Source organism: Pinus tabuliformis, chromosome 2_1, assembly GCF_031772625.1.
Source record: "Pinus tabuliformis cultivar Carrire ecotype Pingquan chromosome 2_1, CPIR1, whole genome shotgun sequence".
Classification (NCBI taxonomy): Eukaryota; Viridiplantae; Streptophyta; class Pinopsida; order Pinales; family Pinaceae; genus Pinus; species Pinus tabuliformis.
Genome location: NC_142299.1, coordinates 436,908,221 through 436,928,612, shown reverse-complemented (window position 1 = coordinate 436,928,612; position 20,392 = coordinate 436,908,221). Strand labels below are relative to the sequence as shown.

At 41.0% G+C, this 20,392-nt stretch overlaps 1 protein-coding gene across 1 annotated transcript in view; it reads right to left on the bottom strand.

Annotated features, from left to right (window-relative positions):
* Nucleotides 1-502: 502 nt before the first annotated feature.
* LOC149200786 (disease resistance protein Roq1-like) overlaps nt 503-20,392 on the bottom strand; it is a 76,974-nt gene continuing 57,084 nt past the window's right edge. The window contains exon 3 of the mRNA XM_089401065.1: nt 503-753. Within this exon, the coding sequence (XP_089257191.1) occupies nt 503-753 (251 nt within the window). The remainder of the gene's footprint in view (nt 754-20,392) is intronic.

Genomic DNA, 20,392 nt, shown 5'->3' with positions numbered 1-20,392 from the left:
ATAGCAGCACTGGTACTGCCTAAGTGTCCTGGAAAAAGGTTTGATCTTTCATCCTGTTCCTGTACATGTTTTTGTGTTTCATAATACCGATGAAGCAAAGACTGAAATCATGTACCCAATTAAAAAGATTCTCTTACAAAGCAACTATAAATCGTTAGCGCAATCTGATATCTTATGCCTGTTCTTGACACGCTATTGCTGCCGTGACAAGACAGGGCTTCATTGAGCTAAAAATGTCTGTACACAACTCTTTCTATTAAAAGGCCACAAAAAACCAAAATTTCTATGTTCTGATTATCATACTAAAGTCCTGTCTGTAATCTTTGCATCTACAGAAAAATCCACCGCATAATATATACATTATGGCGGAAGAAGTAATTTGATACTGATCTTCTCTGACCACCAATGGATCCCAATACCACAAGCCAAGATTCTAGTTTCACTTGCCTTCTGCATTACGAGGAGGAGAGGAGCTCCCATAACTGATGCAAAATATTACTCCTCAGACTTCAAAACCATCAGCAGTGGAGGCAGAGGACAATTCCTTGGCCAGAAATGTGGGCTTTTCATCACCATGCATAATCACAAGGACTTTCTCCTCTTTATCAATTTCATAGCTTAAATTCTCCTCTTTCCCTTCAATAATTCCAGGGTTCACACGCTCTGGATCATTTGCTTCCACTTGACCACCCCCTATTTTCCACCAAAAGCACAGAAGAACCATGGATGTGAGGCCTATCAGAGCCAGCATGCCTGCAACTCCAACGAATAAATACAGGGCAGGAGAATGCAATCGCAAATGTGTCCCCTTCATCATTACAGAACCCACCCTTCAAATATTGGCATTTGCTTGTTGGAGTATAGAGACATTCATGGAGTCGCAAGAGCAGAGCCAAAAGCCTCATGTCGCAATCTTCCCTGCGTTTGGGTCGGGCCATCACATCCCACTGCTCGAGCTTGCAAAGCGGCTGACTATGTACCATGGCTTTTCTGTCACCTTCTTCACCGCCGAATGGATGGATGGCTCTCCTCACCACACCCTGCCATCTTCGTCAAGGGACATGATCCGCTTCATAGAGCTCCTTGATGTTCAGATCGAAGGGGATCGAGGCGCCTCACATTGCTGTCCTCTCTCATCCATCCACAGACGCTTGGCCTCTCTTCGCTGATGCTTGGTTTCTAAAAAGGCCGATGATCTAATGGCTGGAGTTTATTCCATCATCTAACAATCGATCTAAGGGCCGATAACGAGACACCGCGGCACGGAGGGGAGTTCCTCTCAGAGGGAACGCCTTACGGCGTAAATATACTTACAAGTAACTGCATAAATAAATTCAAATTTGTAAATAAAGAAATCTAAATTTGTATGTGCGAGGAGAAGAAATAGATGACACCAAATCCCAAAGAAAAGGAAGCGTGTTCATTCACAGTCTCATTGGAAAGTACTTCAATTTCTATATTATTTTTTTAGAAGAAATGAATGCGTTGGAAATAATAATGCATTGGCACAATAACATTTCTCAAATTAATTTTATCACTCTTACTAATGGAGAAATGAATTCTCTAGGATACCCACTGTGTTTTTACATAGTTTAAATTTAGTACTCCCAAGAGGCTTGTTTATGTATCTCCCTGTTGTGGCCACAACCACCACCCTATTAAAACATGCTTTGATAGCAAATTTTGAATGGGTCCCCTAGAAGTTTGATCTTTCATCTTTCCAAATGATCTGTTTTATCCCAGGGATTTTAACTCTTCGCCGAGTCAAATTTTCAATGCCTAATGGCTAAGCCCCTTGAATAAACCTCTGTTGCATGGTTCATTCATGACCCAGCCTAGCCCTTCATTCATTCCCTTCATCGGGACTTTTCAATCTTCATAAGCATTCATAGTACATTTATGCCCACACATATAATCACCCCCACCCTTATTATAATCGTTTGTGTGCTTAACCCACAAAATCTTCCATCATGTCTTTATTCCCATCATAACTCTTTATAATGGGAATACTTCACAAAATACACATAACATTCCTTTTCACTTATCGCATGCAACATTGGCGCGCAACGCGTACCATGAGGCATCGGACCCGATGGCATTATAAACCATAATTTATATATTTCAAGTCCAGAGCCTGTCGCATATCGCAATTAGCGGAACTCGGGGATCATATATAAAATACAATGCGATATGGTAGAACCACCGTGTTATTAAATATAACATATATATATCGGGTCCGGCCTAATCACATATCACAATCAGAGGAGCCCTAAGCCTGTGCATATTGCGATATGCGATATGGTGGACCCGCTAATCTTATTAAACATAATATATATATTATCGGGTCCGCCCCCACCCCATCGCAAATCGTGATCGGCGGAGTTTAGCACTTATGCATAAAGTGAGACACCATATGGCGGACCCGACGATGGTTATAGATCCGGTACATAATTTTTGAAGTCTGCCTTAGGGTCCGGCCGCAGTTTTCTCGTGTTTTCCTATGCATTCGATGAAATGTCGTGGTCTGGGTTTTCAAAGGAAATTCGATAGGGGTGATGTTGCATATGATTTCCCGTTGAGATGTGTGATTGCAGCTTGGTCGCAACACAACCTTAGCTGAGCCAGGGGCCGATTCATTCCCACTCGCTCCTTTTGATTTCATTATGCCTTATCATTTTTAAAGTTTCAATGATGACAAGAAATTTTCTTGGGCGTTTCTATCATATGTTCATAATCATAAAGCTAATGTTAATCGTCTCTGCAGGCGAGGAGTAAAAGACGCTTGAGCGGATCCGAAGAGTTCAAGTATGCGGGTATGTTCTGTTTAAAGATCCAGCCTTGGGCGTTCTCGGTTGGGGTTCCACGCATAGCCTGTGTATTCTAAAGGCAAAGTTGTCCCGGGTTTCATCATGGGGAGATGACACACAGTCACCCCCTTTAATTAACATCTGTCCATTTCCCCAGGAAATGAAGCGCTCCAACAGATATGCCTTTTACGTGTCAGCGGTTACGGTAATGGTTCTATCTCTGTATATTTTGATTTGTATGCTGAAAACACCACGGGGAAGGGGAAAAGTGAAAGGGAAGACCAAAGGTCATCTCCAGAGGCATAAATATTACCTCCGTAGATGAGGGAAAGGCTTTTTGTTTGAGGAGAACAACTTTTATTTATTATGAATAGAGAATATTGTTTGGTTGAATAAGGAGCCTTTGGTTTCTGATTTATTTTCCTTTGCTTTTATGTGTTTTGAAACAAGGTGTTGTTGCTGGCATAAATACACATGTGTTTTGTTTTTGTGCATATTGATAACGATATAGCTTGTGATTAACCTTGGTTGTTTGAATGTAATTCTTCATCATAGTTAACTCATGAGCAGTCCTTGATTTGAAACTATGTTAGACATCAGTTGCAAGCTTTATTTGTATGAAAAGGAATGTGTATTCCTGTATGAGTAATTGGATTACAATTCAGATTTAATGCAGCCTTGTTCTTATGTGAACCAGTAATTGATTCATTTGGAGTTGGAATTTATATATGATGTTTAACCTCTTTTTGTTATGCTCTTGCAGGATAGATTAGGATAGTTAGGACTAGCTTAAATAGTTTAGATAGGATTTGATACATATAGGTTAGTTGTTTCCTTTTGTTGATTTAATTGAAGTCTTCCTCCAGGAAGCAATCTCTCAACACCTATAAAAGTTCACGAGATCCTTTAAAACATGTTGAAACTAGCCACTCCAAATGAAAGCAGATCTAATTGGGGTCTGTAATCGTGCTAGTTCCCCTTGTTGGTATAGCAAAAATTCGCCATGTCAAAAAATTGGCGCTAGAAGAAGGGCCTGAACCGTTGTCCACAACTTTTTATGATTTCATCTATAAATATCGCGCATGGACTCGAAAGATGAATGCATGCATCGTGAAGGTCGAAAAGACCCTTCCTCTCATTCGGAAAAGCCTCATTTCGAAGAACAGACACTGTGGGAGTATCTTGTCACTCAGGAACAACTAGTCAGAATACTTACTCGCGCTTACGCTCGTTCCCTCTCTCAGCTCCCCATCTTTCACTCTTTACCTCTAACAACTAAAAAAAGGCAAGGATCTGTTCCAAAAATGAAGAGACATCTGCAGTCCCGTCTCTTGAAGATATTGTGCTTGAATCCTTGCAAAGTATTGACACTCCCTAGGAAGAAATTCCTGAAGATCCACTCTTTGAAGGTAATCCCTAGCCCGATTTGGGAAATCCTAATAAAGAACGCCTCGAAGAAACCTTCAACCAGAACATCCCTATCCACAATATGGCTAACGTTCCTCTTCCAGGTGGGAATCAGCTTCAACCGGGTGGAAACCAACTCCCACCTCCTCCGGGAGCACTCCCTCCCTGGCTTGCTCAGGATGTCATAGCGGTACTTGGGTAGTAGCATCCCTTACCCAAGAATGCAGAAAGAGTATTGCCTAAATTTGACCCTGAGAAGGGATACACCGCTGATAACCATATTCACTCTTTCTTCTTGGTCGTGCGTATGTTGGGGTAGCCGATGAAGATATGGTATGTTGCCTATTCCCTTTTACTCTGATTAGTGTGGCCTCCACATGGTACTTTAGCTTGAGAACAAGACCGATCACCTCGTGGCCTGCCTTTCAACAGGCCTTCTTAGACAAGTATGGCAATGAAAAAACACCTGTAGCCTTAGTTTTAAAACTATCCCGTTTGAAAATGGAAACCAAAGAAAAGGTCAAGGATTTTAACATCCAATTCAACACCTTGTTCAACAGAATCCCGGCTAACGCTAGACCTACTAAGGAGGTGCACACGGAATTCTACATCACTACTCTCCCTGTCCCTACTGCGATGTGGATCAAGAGGAGTAACACGCAAACCTTACAGGGTGCTATCGATGAAGTAGTAAAAGTCGAGAATGAAACGATCAGTCTCACATCATGTCATCATACAACCGGAGAAAAGAAAGCCTCTCAGTCTTCCAAGAAGAATAATGGAGTGATAACAAAGTGGCTGAGGGCAAAGAAAGGGACACCACAGATGTGGAAGGTTTGCATCGGATCATTAAGAAATTAACAAACACAGTCATCGATATGAAAAGGAATTCTGGAGAGAGTAAAAGTGGGAATTGAGGAGATTATAACAACATAAGACCTTTTAAACCATTCTACCGCAAAAGGACAGAAGGTGGTCATGGTCCACTTGCATTTCCTGCCCCACCCAATGAAGGGAATTTAAATACAGAAGAGCTGGCTCTTATCAGATCGCTCCTTAACCAAGAAGAACCTATAGTGGAGCTAGAGCAAGAACAAGAAAATGAGGAAGAATACCAAGTAGAAGAGCCATTGGACGAAGAATCTCAAATCAATGTACTGTGGCATTTTTACACAAATGAGTACGATGAAGACGAAGGAGATAGTATGGCAGAAATCCACACTAATGAAATCCATACACGAAGTAAAGGGCCACTTGCAGGTGTGATGAAGCCTGTAGACCAGACAAAGAAAGATGTTCACCCTTTGAAGGCACCCGCTCCTAAAGTTCCTATTGATAAGGGTAGACCTAGTGGTCAGTCCAAGAATACCCCAGTGGCAAACCATCCTGAGAAAGATAATATACCTCCCACTGTGACGAAGGTGACTCAAAATGGTAAACTACCACCTAAGAACAACAAAACTGGTATGTTTACTCTACCCTATCCTATTTATAACATTGATTACAATATTGTGGATGATCTTAAGAAATCTAGGGCTAATATTACATAATTTGATTTGCTAAAATTAACGCAACAAAAAGATTTGCTCTTGAAAGCTATGAATGGGTGGAACTGCAAAACTCCCACCATCCCAAGCAGCCAAACCCAGAAGTTGGCATCTAGACCCATTAGTACCTCTAGTACATCCCAAAAGCCACCAGCCATGGAAGCCACTCTGTCAAAAATGAATCGAACCCCCCAAGATGTCAGTGCGGCCATGATAGGAAGGAAATCAAAATCCATGACTCCCCCTTTCCTCATCACATTTGAAATCTTCAACATGAACGTACACAATTGCTTGGTAGACTCAGGTGCCTCGTCCACTGTGATGCCTTACGCTGTTGCTAAAAGACTTCATGCGATACCTGAGAAAATTGGAACTCGAATCATGCAATTAGACAGGACAGATGTGAAAGTAATGCGGAATTGAAAGATGTATTGATTTGGATGACTACTAAACCACAATACACACAAGTCATCGATATAGTTGTAGTCGACATACTTGAGGCTTATGGAATGCTACTTAGTAGGGACTGGTCAGCAAAACTGAATGGATACTTCTCAACTGATTGGTCCCATCTCTTGCTGCCTCAGAAGGGAAAAGGTGATATGCTGAGAGTTGATCGAGAAAGATACATGAAGTATGTAGTGACAGAGCTAAACGGTCCCAATGAACCTGTAATGTTTACCAACTCTATCCTTGGGAATTATAGTTTCAATGTTTGTGCCACAGAAACCTATTTTGGAGAATTCCATGCAGAAACAATTGAAGAAACTACAATAAACACACAGTTGGAAGCTCTCCCCTGTAATCCAACTGATGAACCACCTTGTAATATAGTAGATGATAGAACTAGTTTCGTAGGAAGCAATTCAATTGATGTAACACTAGACTCTATATTTTGGACACTCTATTTTGATGGCTCTAACTGCCTTGAAGGTGCAGGTGCTGGGAGCGTTCCATAAGGGAACCAACATTTGATGGCCAACCGGTTGGAATTCACGTGCACCAACAACACAGTAGAATACGAAGGCTTGCTGCAGGGCCTGAAAAAGGCCATTGATATGAAGGTAAAAAATATTAAAGTTTTTGGTGACTCGCAGATAATTGTGGACCAGGTAAGGAAGAGGATACACTGCAATTCACCACACCTGGTAAGGTACCAACATGAGGTATGGAACTTAATTGACAGTTTTGATTCTTTTAATATCACATACATACCTCGAGGACAAAACCAAGATGCCAATCTGATGGCTGGTATGGCTGCAAAACTTTTGCCTGATTTTAGATTAAAGAAGAATAAATGTTATGTTGAATTGATTTTCAGACCATCTGTGCCTGATAACATCTCAAATTGGCAGGTGTTCGAAGATGACGAGCAAATCCTTGAGTTCTTGCACTGTGAGAAGACATTCAAGAATGCAATCATTGATGAAAAAGAGCACGACAGGCTTATAAATGAGAGGGAAGATGAGGAAAAGGATCAATCCAATATGATTCCCAAGTCAATTGTCAAGATGGAGCACTTGTATGACCTGCATGGTAAATTCAAGAAGCCAACTAATTGCAAAACGCATAGCTCATCCATGAAGTACAAATCGGTCAACCTTGGAACCAAAGAAGACCCAAAAACTGTTACTTTGGGCTTGGGGTGCTCTCCAGAAGAAAAGGTTGCATTTGTCAAGCTATTTAAAGAATACAAGGACGTCTTTGCATGGACATATGGAGACCTAAAAACCTTTGATACCAGCATTATGCAGCATGTAATTCCTTTAGAAAAGGAGGCTAAGCCCTACCAACAAAAGCTTTGCAAGATTCATCCAAGCCTAGAACCGTTGGTGAAGAAAGAATTAAATAAAATGCTGGATGCTAAAATCATTTTCCTGGTCAGACACACCCGCTGGGTAGCCAATCTCGTGCTGGTGAGAAAGAAAAATGGAGACATCAGGTTGTGTATCGATTTCAAAAACCTAAACAAAGCATCACAAAAAGATAACTACCATGTCCCTTCTATGGAACACATCCTTCAATGTGTTTCTAGGTCCGAAATGTTGTCCCTATTAGATGGGTTTTCAGGATATAATCAAGTGTTGGTATCTAATGGGGATCAGCTGAAGACAACCTTCAACACTAAATGGGGCACTTACGCATATCGTAAAATGCCTTTTGGACTTATTAATGCGGGCGCCACATTCCAGAGAGCCATGGACATAGCTTTCTGAGGATTGATCAACAGATTAGTAGTAGTGTACATGGATGACATTACTGTGTATTCATATCGCAAAAGGGATCATATTTATCACCTGAAACAGATTTTTGAAAGATGCCGAAGGTATGGAATATCGTTGAATCCCAAGAAGAGCATCTTCACAGTCACAGAAGGGAAACTACTAGGTCACATCCTCTCTAAAGAAGGGATTGTTATTGATCCTAAAAGAATAGAGACCATCATGAGAATACAACCCCCTGCCAATAAAAGGGCAATGCAATCTTTCTTTGGGAAGATCAATTTCGTTAGGAAATTTGTCTCAGGTTTCGTAGAAATAGTGTGCCCCATGCAGCTAATGATGAAGAAAGACGTGGTGTATAAGTGGAGCGATGAAGCCAAGAAAGCATTTCAGCAAATTAAAGAGGCCATCGTAGAAGCCCCTGCGTTGGTTAGTCCCGATTTCGGCAAGGAATTCTTCTTGTACACTTTTGCTTCTGATCTTTCATATGTTGCAATCCTCACCCAAAAAAATAACGAGGGAAACGAAGTCCCCATTTCCTATGTGAGCTCTAATCTCTAGGGATTAGAACTAAACTACCCAGACATGGAGAAACAAGGCTTTGTGGTTTTTAAAGCCATAAAATATTTCTGCCCTTATTTATTAAAGGCCAGGACTAAAGTGATCGTTCCCCATCCTGCTGCAAGATCTCTCTTCGTGCAAAAAGAAATGGGTGAATGAAGAGGAAATTGGATAACCGAACTTCAAGAATATGACCTCGAGATTAAGCTGGAGTAGATAGTTTGAGGGTAGGGACTGTGTGAGCTCACGGCAGAAGCCTTGGTAGAGAAAGTAGGGGCATCCGAAGAACCAGAAGCACAAAACTTACAGAATGCACAAGTGGAATTCAAGGAGGAGCCCCTATGGATTAATGAAGCATTGATGTGTGAGCGAGAAACGTCGGAATCCCTTTTGGATCCTGAGTCGTGGTATTACGACATCCGCTTTCATCCTGCATGGGGGTCATGTCCTGAACGCATGGATGCATCACAACGGAGAGCACTCAGATTGAAATCTAATCAGTATCATTTGGTCAATAACACATTATACAGAAAAAATTATGATGGAATCTAGCTAAGGTGTTTGGAAAAGGATGATGCCGACCATGTCTTAAAAGAAATGCATGATGACCCAGCAGGTGGTCACTATGGTGGAGAGACCACTGCTCACAAAATATTAAGAGCCAGATATTATTGGCCCACAGTGTTCAAAGACTCGCATGCGTACGCTCACAAATGCAAGGTGTGTCAAACCACCGCAGGACGAGAAAGAAAGCCAGTTGTTCCCCTCACGCATGTTATGATTTATCGACCGTTCCAGCAATGGGGCCTAGACATCATAGGTGAGATCACTCCAAGCACTTCATAGCAGCATAAGTATATACTCATAGCGACCGACTACTTCACCAGATGGACCGAAGCCATCCCACTTCAGAAGGTAAACAAAGATGAGGTAATATCATCTATTGAGAAATTCATCATCAACAGGTATGGCATCCCTGACATTCTCATATTTGATAATTCTTCTTACTTTTCATCACTGAAATTGACTGAATTTGCTATTGATAAATCAATTCACATAAGGTATGCATCGAACTATTACCCCCAGGGAAATGGAGTTGCAGAGTCCTCAAACAAGAACCTCATACGCATAATCCGTAAATTTGTCACTGACAACTAGAGGAACTAGCACAACACTCTAACAAATTCCCTTTGGGCCAATAGGGTCACCCCAAAAGTGGCCTTAGGAAACTACCCATACTTCCTCGTCTATGGACAGGAAGCCATCTTACCTCCAAACGTTACCCTTCCTTCTCTACAGCTCTCCCAAGCTTCAAGAGGAACCCATTCAACCTTGCTTCAAGAAAGGATCAACCAACTGGTGTGGTTGGAGGAATTGAGAGATAAAGCTAGAAATAAATTCAGAAATCACCAAATGATTGTGAAAAGGTGGTTTGATCACCATCTGGCAGGAGATAAAGATTACCAAGTAGGAGAGCTAGTCCTGAAATGGGACAAGTTGAATGAGCCAAAAGGTAAACACACAAAATTCCAACACTTATGGCTGGGTCCATTCCAAGTTGTGGAAAAAATTGGTCAAGGAACTTACAGGTTGAAATCATTGCCGGGAGAAACTGAAAAACTCCCTGTTAATGGCCAACATCTGAAGAGATACTTCCAGTGGCCATCACATGGTGGTTACCTCCTGAATAGGTTAGATTTCATTTCATTTTGTTGTTAGCTTAGTTCCATTTCCGTGTTTACTGTTCTTGTTTTTCTGCAAAGTTTATTTTCCTTCTGTTTTGAATTTCAGCCCTTTTCAGCCAACTGATTTCAGTCCTCCCATCTTGTTTTTACCTTTCTCAGATTTGCCCTCATTCACCACCTTCAGCCTTTCCCTTCCTCATTAACCTACTGATGAGTTTGCTAATTCTAAATCCATCATTACCTTGCAAATCAAAAAACATTTCAATCAACCCATGAGAACTTGAAAATCAGTTGTGGAATTCAAACCAAAGCCACTCATTGGCATCTGTTGGGAATTGGGTAAAATCTGTTGATAACTTGGATATCTGGAGCATGTAGGGGAATCTTTATAAAACAAAAAATGTGTAGCTACAGCTGGACTGGCATGGAGGAACGCTTCATTTTGAATAAACCCCACTCAGACCTAGCCTATACTTGCCTATAAGGTTTGCAGTCATTCTCCATCGGTCCCATCCACCACACTAAATTGTCCAATACCTGTTATCTACAAGTAAATCTCTTTTCCTAGGCTAAACTGACTATCATATACCATGTGGCAAATCCAATTGTGCTCTAGTCCTTGTGCCTGAAACTGGAAGGACTTATTTAAAAGAAAATGAAATGTCAAGTCCTTGTGCCAATCTGGAAGGACATGTTTTTTGGGAAGTCGGTTAGAGTAAGGACTATTGCTGGGCTCAAAGCACCAGTTGACACAGCAAGCCCAACCTTGCTTAAGCGGTTTAAAAATATGGCATAATCCATGACTGTGCCCCATTCAATAATATGAAAATATAGCACTAAAATTCTCATATAAAGTGTAGATAAACATATCTACATCAAGTTTGATGAGCAATAAAGAGCTGAGGTACACACCTAAATAGGTATTGACAGACCAGTGATAGCCCCGGAAGGATTTTTGAAAGTAAGAAACAGGTAAAGGAAGGTCAATAAATTCCATAATATTACCATAATCACTAGTGCCACGCAAATACCTGAAAACTCGCTTCACTGCTGTCTAGTGCTCCTTCCCTAGTTTTGACATAAACCTGCTCAATACTCCCACTGCATGTGCAATGTCTGGTCTAGTACAGACCATCGCATACATCAGGCTACCAACTGCACTTACATATGGAACACGGGACATTTCCTCTTCCTATTCTTGTGTCTTGGGACACTGTTCAGCAGATAACTTTACATCTACAGGAATAGGAACCTTCACCGGTTTACTATCCTGCATATTAAACCTCTGCAATATTGTCTCGACATACTTCCTCTATTTTAACCAGAGCTTCCTCTTTGTCTGATCTCTTTTAATTTCCATGCCCAAAATATAGTTTGCAGCACCAAGATCTTTCATGTCGAATTTGGAGGACAAATGGGTCTTCAAATCCTGGATAATTTCTTTGTCATTTCCAACCAGCAACATATCATCCACATACAAGACCAGATAAATAACACGGTCACAAATTAATTAAAAATACACACAGTGATCTGCTATGCTTCTGGTGAAGCCAAGTCCCCGTATAAATGTATCAAATTTCTGATACCACATCCTTAGTGACTATTTTAACCCATACAGAGACTTTAACTTGCATACCAGTTCTTTCTTACCCTTCACCGCAAAGCCTTCAGGTTGCTTCATGTATATTTCCTCTTCCAGATCCCCATGAAGAAATGTTGTCTTCACATCCATTTGTTCTACCTCAAAATCAAAAGCAGCAGCAACAGATAAAAGTAATTTAATAGAAGTTACCTTGGCAACAGAAGAAAAAATATCACCAAAATCAATTCCCAACACCTGGGAATAACCTTTTGCTACCAACCGAGCTTTGTATTTCTCCACCTTTCCTTCTGCATTTGTCTTCTTCTTGAACACCCATTTATTGCCAATAGGTTTCCTTCCAGCCGGCAACTCCACCAGATCCAAAGCCTCATTTTTGTGCAAAGATGCCATTTCATCAACCATGGCCTCTTTCCAGAGTTTGACATCCTCTGAATCTACTGCTTCCTTCACAGTTTTGGGATCATTGTTAGTAATTGATAAAGAAAAATTTGAACAGAAAGCAGATGGACTATACCTTTCTAGTTGTCTTATTTCTCGAACTGATCTTCTCACACCTGGAGTTTGTGGCTCTTCATCTTTTGATTCCTCCTCTGCTATAGAGTCTAATTCTTCCTCCTTTAGCTCAAACTCTATCTTCTCAGGTTCCTTTGGTTGGACTTCATGTTTAATAACATCTTTCACCTCTATGAACACCACATCTTGGTTGTACACAACCTTCCTTGTTACTGGGTTCCAAAGCTTATAACCCTTTAAACCATCCTTATACCCAATAAAGATGCACTTTTCAGATTTATTATCCAACTTGGTTCATTTCTCCTTTGGAACATGTACATATGCATCACAGCCAAATACCCTCAGATGTGAAAGAGAGGGTTTCTTACCAGTCCATACCTCTTGTGGAGTCTTATCCTCCAATGTTGATGAAGGTGCTCTATTGAACAGGTAACATGCTGTCTCCACCACCTCTACCCAGAATTCTTGTCCTAACCCGGCACCACTGAGCATGCTTCTTGCCCTTTCCATCAACGTCTTGTTCATTCTTTCTGCAACTCTATTTTGCTGAGGTGTATATGAAGTAGTCTTCTGCCATGCTATACCACACTTCTTACAGAATTCTTCAAATTCCTTACTGCAAAACTCTCTACCGTTATCTGTCTTCAGCACCTTTATCTTCTTCTCTGTCTGGTTTTCCACCAGAGCCTTAAATTCTTTAAACCTGTCAAAGACTTCAGATTTCTTCTTAAGGAAATATATCCATGTATTTTTTGAGAATTTATCTATAAATGATACATAGTACACAGAATTACCCAATGATGGAACCTTCACAGGTCCAAACACATCACTGTGCACAAGCTCTAATATCTGTTTCGCCTTGTTACTACCAGAGGGGAAACTCGCTCGATTCTGCTTCCCATATACACAATTTTCACAGAAATCAAAATCCAGAGAGCTATTATTCATACCTTTACCATGAAGTATTCGAAGGGCCTTCTCTCTAATATGTCCAAGCCTTTGATGCCACAGCATGGTCTCCTTTCCAAAGACCACTAGATTTTCTGCTCCACTTTCAGGAACTACAGAACTGTTGCATCCATCAACAACAGTGCTACCTTGCATCTTGTACATAGTTCCAATTCGAACTCCCCGCATCAATACCAGTGCCCCCTGAACCATCTTGCAGGTATCCTTCTCGAACACTGTTTTTACACCTCCATCATCTAGCTTGCTTACAAAAATCAGATTTATGGCTAATGCAGGAATATGCAGAACACCCGAAAGTGTTCTAACCCTTCCACCTTGAAATTTCAACTTTTCTTTTCTGCGACCAACGATTCTAGCCTTCATGTCATCCCCCAAGAAGACATCACCACCATCATATTTATCATACTCGCAGAACCACTCTCTATGGGGAGTGAAGTGAAAGGATGCACCTGAGTCAATCAACCATGCCTCATGATCTACATGTGTACTTGAAGAAGCCAAGTACACATCCCCACGTTCATCTGAGGTGGTTTTCGCCTCTGCAGCAGGAGCATGATCAAATCCCTTTCCTTTATCAGTAGCTTTAGATTTATATTCCCTTTTGTAGTGCCCTTCCTTTTTGCATTTCCAGCACACCATCTTTATAAGTTTTCCTGGAGATTTAGATCTCGCTCTAGATTTAGACCTCCCACTTGATGACTTAATTTTGTTTCTGTTCTGGGACCGTCCTCATACAAACAAGGCATCACCATTCTTGCTCTCCATATTTTTCCGTCTCATTTCCTCCATTTGCAAGGATGAGACTATTTCATCAAACTGCAAGGCAGTTGCATTGCTACCTATCGCAATAACCAGACTATCCCACGAATCTGGTAGAGAACACAACAAACGGATGCACTTATCTTCATCTGAAATTTTAATATCAACAGACGATAGCTGACTTACCATAGTATTAAACGCATTCAGATGCTCTGTCACCGAGTCTCCATCTTTCATCCTCTGGTTATACAACATTTTCCGTAGGAACAGTTTATTCACCAGAGACTTAGATTGGTACAAAGTCCCTAACTTGTCCAACAAAGCCTTCACCGTGGCTTCCCCTGATACATTCAGCAATACTGAATCTGAGAAACACAATTGTATTGTTCTCTTTGCCTTCTGATCCAACTTATTCCATTCTTCATCAGACACTCTCGTTGGTTTAGTACCCGGATCTACCATGATCCACTGATCTTTATCCACCAATAGATCCTCCATCTTGAGCTTCCACAACTCAAAACTCTGACCTTTAAATTTCTTGATCTCTATCTTTCCACTGCTCGCCATCTTATTTCACCACCAGAACCAATCTCGCAGATCTCCCACTGAATAGGGTCTACCACAGGCTCGAGCGAAACCCCTTAGCAATAAAGGCGTCCCCTTGAAGCCAAAATAGCTCTGATACCAAATGTAGGTTTTAACCCCGTACAGAAATTACTTGCATACGAATTTTAAAACACAGAAAATAAACAATGTGAGAGCATAACACATAAAACACATATACACAGAGATTTCCCCTGGATCCCAAAACTGGGACTACCATTGATTTTTCATTATGTTCCTTTGAATGTTACAATACATATTTATACATGCTGAAGCATCTAATATCATGGACCAAAAACCATCGCATCCAAAAACCATGTGCGAAAATCATGCACACAACCATAAGTAGGTCCGCCTAACCTAACAGAGGGTCCAAAACCAAAATTTTCCAGGGCGCTGACCCGGACCCCATAGAGTGGGGTTACCTGCACCCCTCAAACCCCCTGTGACTCCCCCCACTAAACAATCAACGCAACGAAGGGGGGGCTCCGCCCCCCTTCTAACCCGCCGGTTAACTACGTGGGCTAGTCGTGGAAATAATATAACACAACCCAACAAAATACAATGTGATATGGCAGACCCGCCGTGTTATTAAATATAACATATATATATCGGGTCTGGCCTAATGGCATATTGCAATCGGCAGAGCCCGAGGCCTGTGCATATTGTAATATGCGATATGGCGGACCCGTCGATCCTATTAAACATAATATATACATTATCGGGTCCACCCCCGCCCCATCGCAAATCGCTATCGGCAGAGTCTAGCACTCATGCATAAGGTGCGACACCATATGGCAGACCCGATGATGGTTATAGATCCGGTACATAATTTTTGAAGTCCGCCTTAGGGTATGGCCGCGGTTTTCCCATGTTTTCTTATGCATTCGATGAAATGTCGTGGTTTGGGTTTTCAAAGGAAATCCGATAGGGGTTATGTTGCATATGATTTCCCGTTGAGATGTGTGATTGTGGCTCGGTCGCAGCACAACTTTGGCTGAGCTAGGGGTCGATTCTTTCGCACTTGCTCCTTTTGATTTCATTATGCCTTATCATTTTAAAAGTTTCAATGATGGCAAGAGTTGTTCTTGGGCATTTCTATCATATGTTCATAATCGTAAAGTTAATGCTAATCGTCTTTGCAAGCGAGGATTTAAAGACACTTGAGCGGATGTGAAGAGTTCAAGTATGCGGGTATGTTCTGTTTAAAGATTCGGCCTTGGGCGTTCTCGGTTGGGGTTCCACGCATAGCCTGTGTATTCTAAAGGAAAATCTGTCCCAGGTTTCATCATGGGGAGATGACACACAGTCACCCCCTTTAATTAACATCTGTCCATTTCCCCAGGAAATGAAGCGCTCCAGTAGATATGCCTTTTATGTGTCAGCGGTTACACTGACAGTTCTATTTCTGTATATTTTGATTTGTATACTGAAAACACCAAGGTGAAGGGGAAAGGTGAAAGGGAAGACCGAAGGTCATCTCCAAAGGCATAAATATTACCTTCGTAGATGAGGGAGAGGATTTTTGTTTGAGGATAAAAACTTTGATTTATTATGAATAAAGAAGACTGTTTGGTTGAATGAGGAGCCTTTGGTTTCTGATTTATTTTCCTTTGCTTTTATGTGTTTTGAAACAGGGTGATGTTGTTGGCATAAATACACATGAGTTTTGTTTTTGTGCATATCGATAACGATATAGCTTGTGATTAACCTTGGTTGTTTGAATTTAATTCTTCATCATAGTTAACTCATGAGCAGTCCTTGATTTGAAACTATGTTAGACATCAGTTGCAAGCTTTATTTGTATGAAAAGGAATGTGTATTTCTGTATGAGTAATTGGATTGCAATTCAGATTTAATGCAGCCTTGTTCTTATGTGAACTAGTAATTGATTCATTTGGAGTTGGAATTTATATATGATGTTTAACCTCTTTTTGTTATGATCCTGCAGGATAGATTAGGATAGTTAGGACTAGCTTAAGTAGTGTAGATAGGATTTGATACATATAGGTTAGTTGTTTCCTTTTGTTGATTTAATTGAAGTTTTCCTCCAGGAAGAAATCTCTCAACACCTATAACAGTTCACGAGATCCTTTAAAACTTGTTGGAACTAGCCATTCCAAACGAAAGCAGATCTAATTGGGGTCTGTGATCGGGCTAGTTCCCCTTGTTGGTATAGCGAAAATTCGCCATGTCAACACTACCACATTATCATTTGTATTACATTATATCAATTCAATTTCATTTGAGTGTATCCTTTATTCAAAGAAATTATGATGGTTTTAATATGCTTTGTCTTGGCATAAAAAACTAGGTTGTGTGCCAATTTTATATAGCTTTGGCAACATGTATAAAGAAGTGAGTTCATCATTGGGTAAGATCTTGTGAATTTGACTTAAATGGTATGCCTATCACAACACATTTGAATGTATTACCATTAGGTTCATACAATATGTCGTTGGGCATGGATTGGTTGTATCTTCATAGAACCAAGGTAGACTGCTATGAAAAAACTATTGATTGTGTTGATGACAATGGGGAACCAAGAGTTTTACAGGGTGTTATAGACATTTTTGTGCCTTACAGCATTGAGCATGAAATGTCCATAATATAAGGGATCCAAAGTCCCTAAACATGTTGTTCCTACCCCTAGAGGAACAAGGCTAGCAAACTACAACAATTCACAGAAGTTCTCCACCAAAAAACACTCAAAACAAGTCAAATCAGGATCATGTCAACTGCTCCACTGAGCATCTGCGCTGAATATCAACTGCTACACTGGCTACCTGCATTGAATGTCAAAGGGAACACTGGCTACCTGCGCTGAGCGAGATTGGACATGTGGCAGGCTCATTCCTCAAGGTGTCAAAACCCAGGAAGCTTCCAAAATGACACTTGCCTCAGGGAATTCGACTGGTGATGAGTAAGAGGTTCCAAATCTCCAAGTGGAAGCAAGAACCTCCAAGTGGAATCAAGAACTGACAGAGGGAGAGGACACTAGTCAGATCTCAAGCTGACTCATCCTCTCTCCAAATATCTATATATGGATCTCTCCTCCATGAGATCTAGGGGCTGGAATGTTGTGATTGCAAAGAATTGTTGCTAGTTTGAGATTTGAATCATTGGGTGCTTAATGCTTTGAAGGGGGTGAAGATAGGAATTTCATTTGCTGGGAAGAGGCGCTGGATTGGAGCCCTTTGGGTTGTATCTCTTCTCAAACCCTTGTTATTCATCAATAAAGCTATCTTGTTTTCTCCTATATGTTGATGTTTTCTTGATGTATGATTGCATTAGTGTATTTGATTTATCTAATCCTGAATCATTTGTGAATATGAATATCTATCTTTGAGTTGTGTTCTTCTCTTGTCGCAAGTAGTTGTTCTCTTGTGATCTCGCAGGAATCAAGTAGCTGTTCTCTTGAAGCTGGGCAAGCGAGCAAGCAAGTAGCTGGGAACACCCAAAGAGAAGAGGATCTAGATCGAGGGACAAACGGAAGACATTGGTAAGTCCATTGATCTCTCCTCTCTTTCAATTCACAAAGGAAGAAATACTTGAATAGCTGTCTCTGTTTGTTGCTAAGGCACTGTCACACCTTAGGTGGATAGGATCATCCTGCATAGGCATTTTTCCCCACAACAAATTGGCGACTCCACTGGGGAGATTTGTTTTAGTCATTTTATTTGTGTCTCTATCATTTGTTTATTTCATAGACTCAACAGCAACAATCGAACTGCATCTGTTTCTCAGATTGCAAAGTAGACAGTGTTGCCTTGATCCAGTCTTTGGATTTGTCTATGATCTGAACAATAGACTCACAAATGATTTGATGATCCTTGTGATAGATCTTAGTACCCCCCTCAAAGCATCCCTTTGTTTATACCTTGCTTGTGTTTCTGATTTGGCCTGAAACTGTTGATTTTTGAGCAATCTGTGACCCAGAACCTGAGAGAAACGAGAGTTTCTCCTTCAGCGCAGACACAGTGAAGGCAGTCTGCATTTCAACGCAGTTCCCGAAAGGGCTACCTGCGCTGAATGTCAAACTCACAGTGTTGAGGTTGCGCTAAACCAGCTTAGCCTAGTGCAGCTGGGGTTCTCTGCTGTCTGTTGCCCTGTTTTGATCTCTGTTTTTGCAGCCTTTAACCAGCATAGGTACTGATCTGAAAACTCCTTTTCTCTACTTGCATTCCGCCTCATTTTGTGCAAAAAGATTATGAATGTTTTTATGTGTTTGTGACTTCGTTCATAGTTTTCCTTTACAAGAGTGAAATAATCATCCTGTAGCCCTTGATTCAGATCTGATTGTGATCTTAGGAGAGAGTTCATTGGCTGTTTGCAGATTGATTATGCATTTGCTTTTGTTTATGGTTTGAGTTTGTCTCTTTTAAAGTGTCAAAACAAGTATTCATTTCAGAAATCGTTAAGTGCTGTAATCTCTTCTACCCTCTCTGATTTTGGAAAAGTGAACTTGTTTGTATTTGTCATTTAAAAGCAAATTCAAAGTTGTACAAAAAGCTTTCTTTGTAGGCATCAATACTAAGAAAGCGTAAAACAAACACCTGCATTGTGCATATTGCATCTTGATAGTTTGCATGATTGATTTAGGAAAAGTGCATTAGAGTGTGCTGATTGCTCATTGAGAAAAGATGATGTCTTTCTTTTCGCTTTGTAGTTAGGATTTTCATCTGTTGAAAAGATATATAAAGCTTGCTTATCATCTTTAGACTACATTTAGGAAGTTGTACCATACATCTCGTGGTGATCCATAAAGGCAAACTGCTAAAAAAGATCAACCTAAAATAAACTGAATGAACTTAACAACGCTTTGTAACATAACGCACAACATAGAGGTCTAGGCTAGAGACGTGTTCCGGCGTCGTAAAACCTGGTATCTTACCGTTGAGTGGTTGGGTGATTCCTCCACGGTGAAGCAATAAGTATCAGTACGGATTGTGCTCCCACGTACCGTCGCGTATATATTGGGAGACCCCTATAGGAATAAAGCCTTTATCCATAGGAAGCCGTGTCGGCCGCCCTACGATTCGCAATGCAGTGAACACAGCATTCACGAAGATCGACCGCCCGTACCTTAAAAGGTATTCTGCGGTTTTGCGAAAAGTTTGGCACACCCTCTACCTAGAACTCTAGAGCAGTTCCTTTTGGCTTTTTCAGACTCTATAACGGAAAAAGTCCATCCGAGCATTTGTCACTTCGGGCTCGTTAAAACATCGAAGGAGACTAGAGTCATCTTTAGCTTTTTCTCGACTCTTTAAAACTGAAAAATCAAGTTGTGTCTAAAGCGTCATTAAAAATTTATTTTAAACGGAACAAAATCACCTCCTATTCCTGCGTTGATCTTTCGGTTGAAAAAATGGAGCACACCAACCAAGGAGTTCCCCTTCGTGGAAATCCTAGTCCCTTCTCCTCTTGGGGAGATGTTGGTGCGCCCCACATGGCCACATTGTCGCTTCTAGGACTGACAATTGGCCTACCTATCTGGCTTTTTTCAACCAATGTAGTTCAAAACACCACAACTCCTGAACAGTCGAATCGACAGCTAGATGAGTCTAAAGTCAACCACCAGCCTTCTACCTCTTCTAACTCTTCCTCTCCCCCTTCCTCTTCGCTTGAGGGAACTGGTAAAGCTAAAAACCAAGTTCCTAAGGAGAAGAAGGAGAAGAAGAAGAAAGAGAAGAAGAAGAAGGAGCCAAAGGCGACT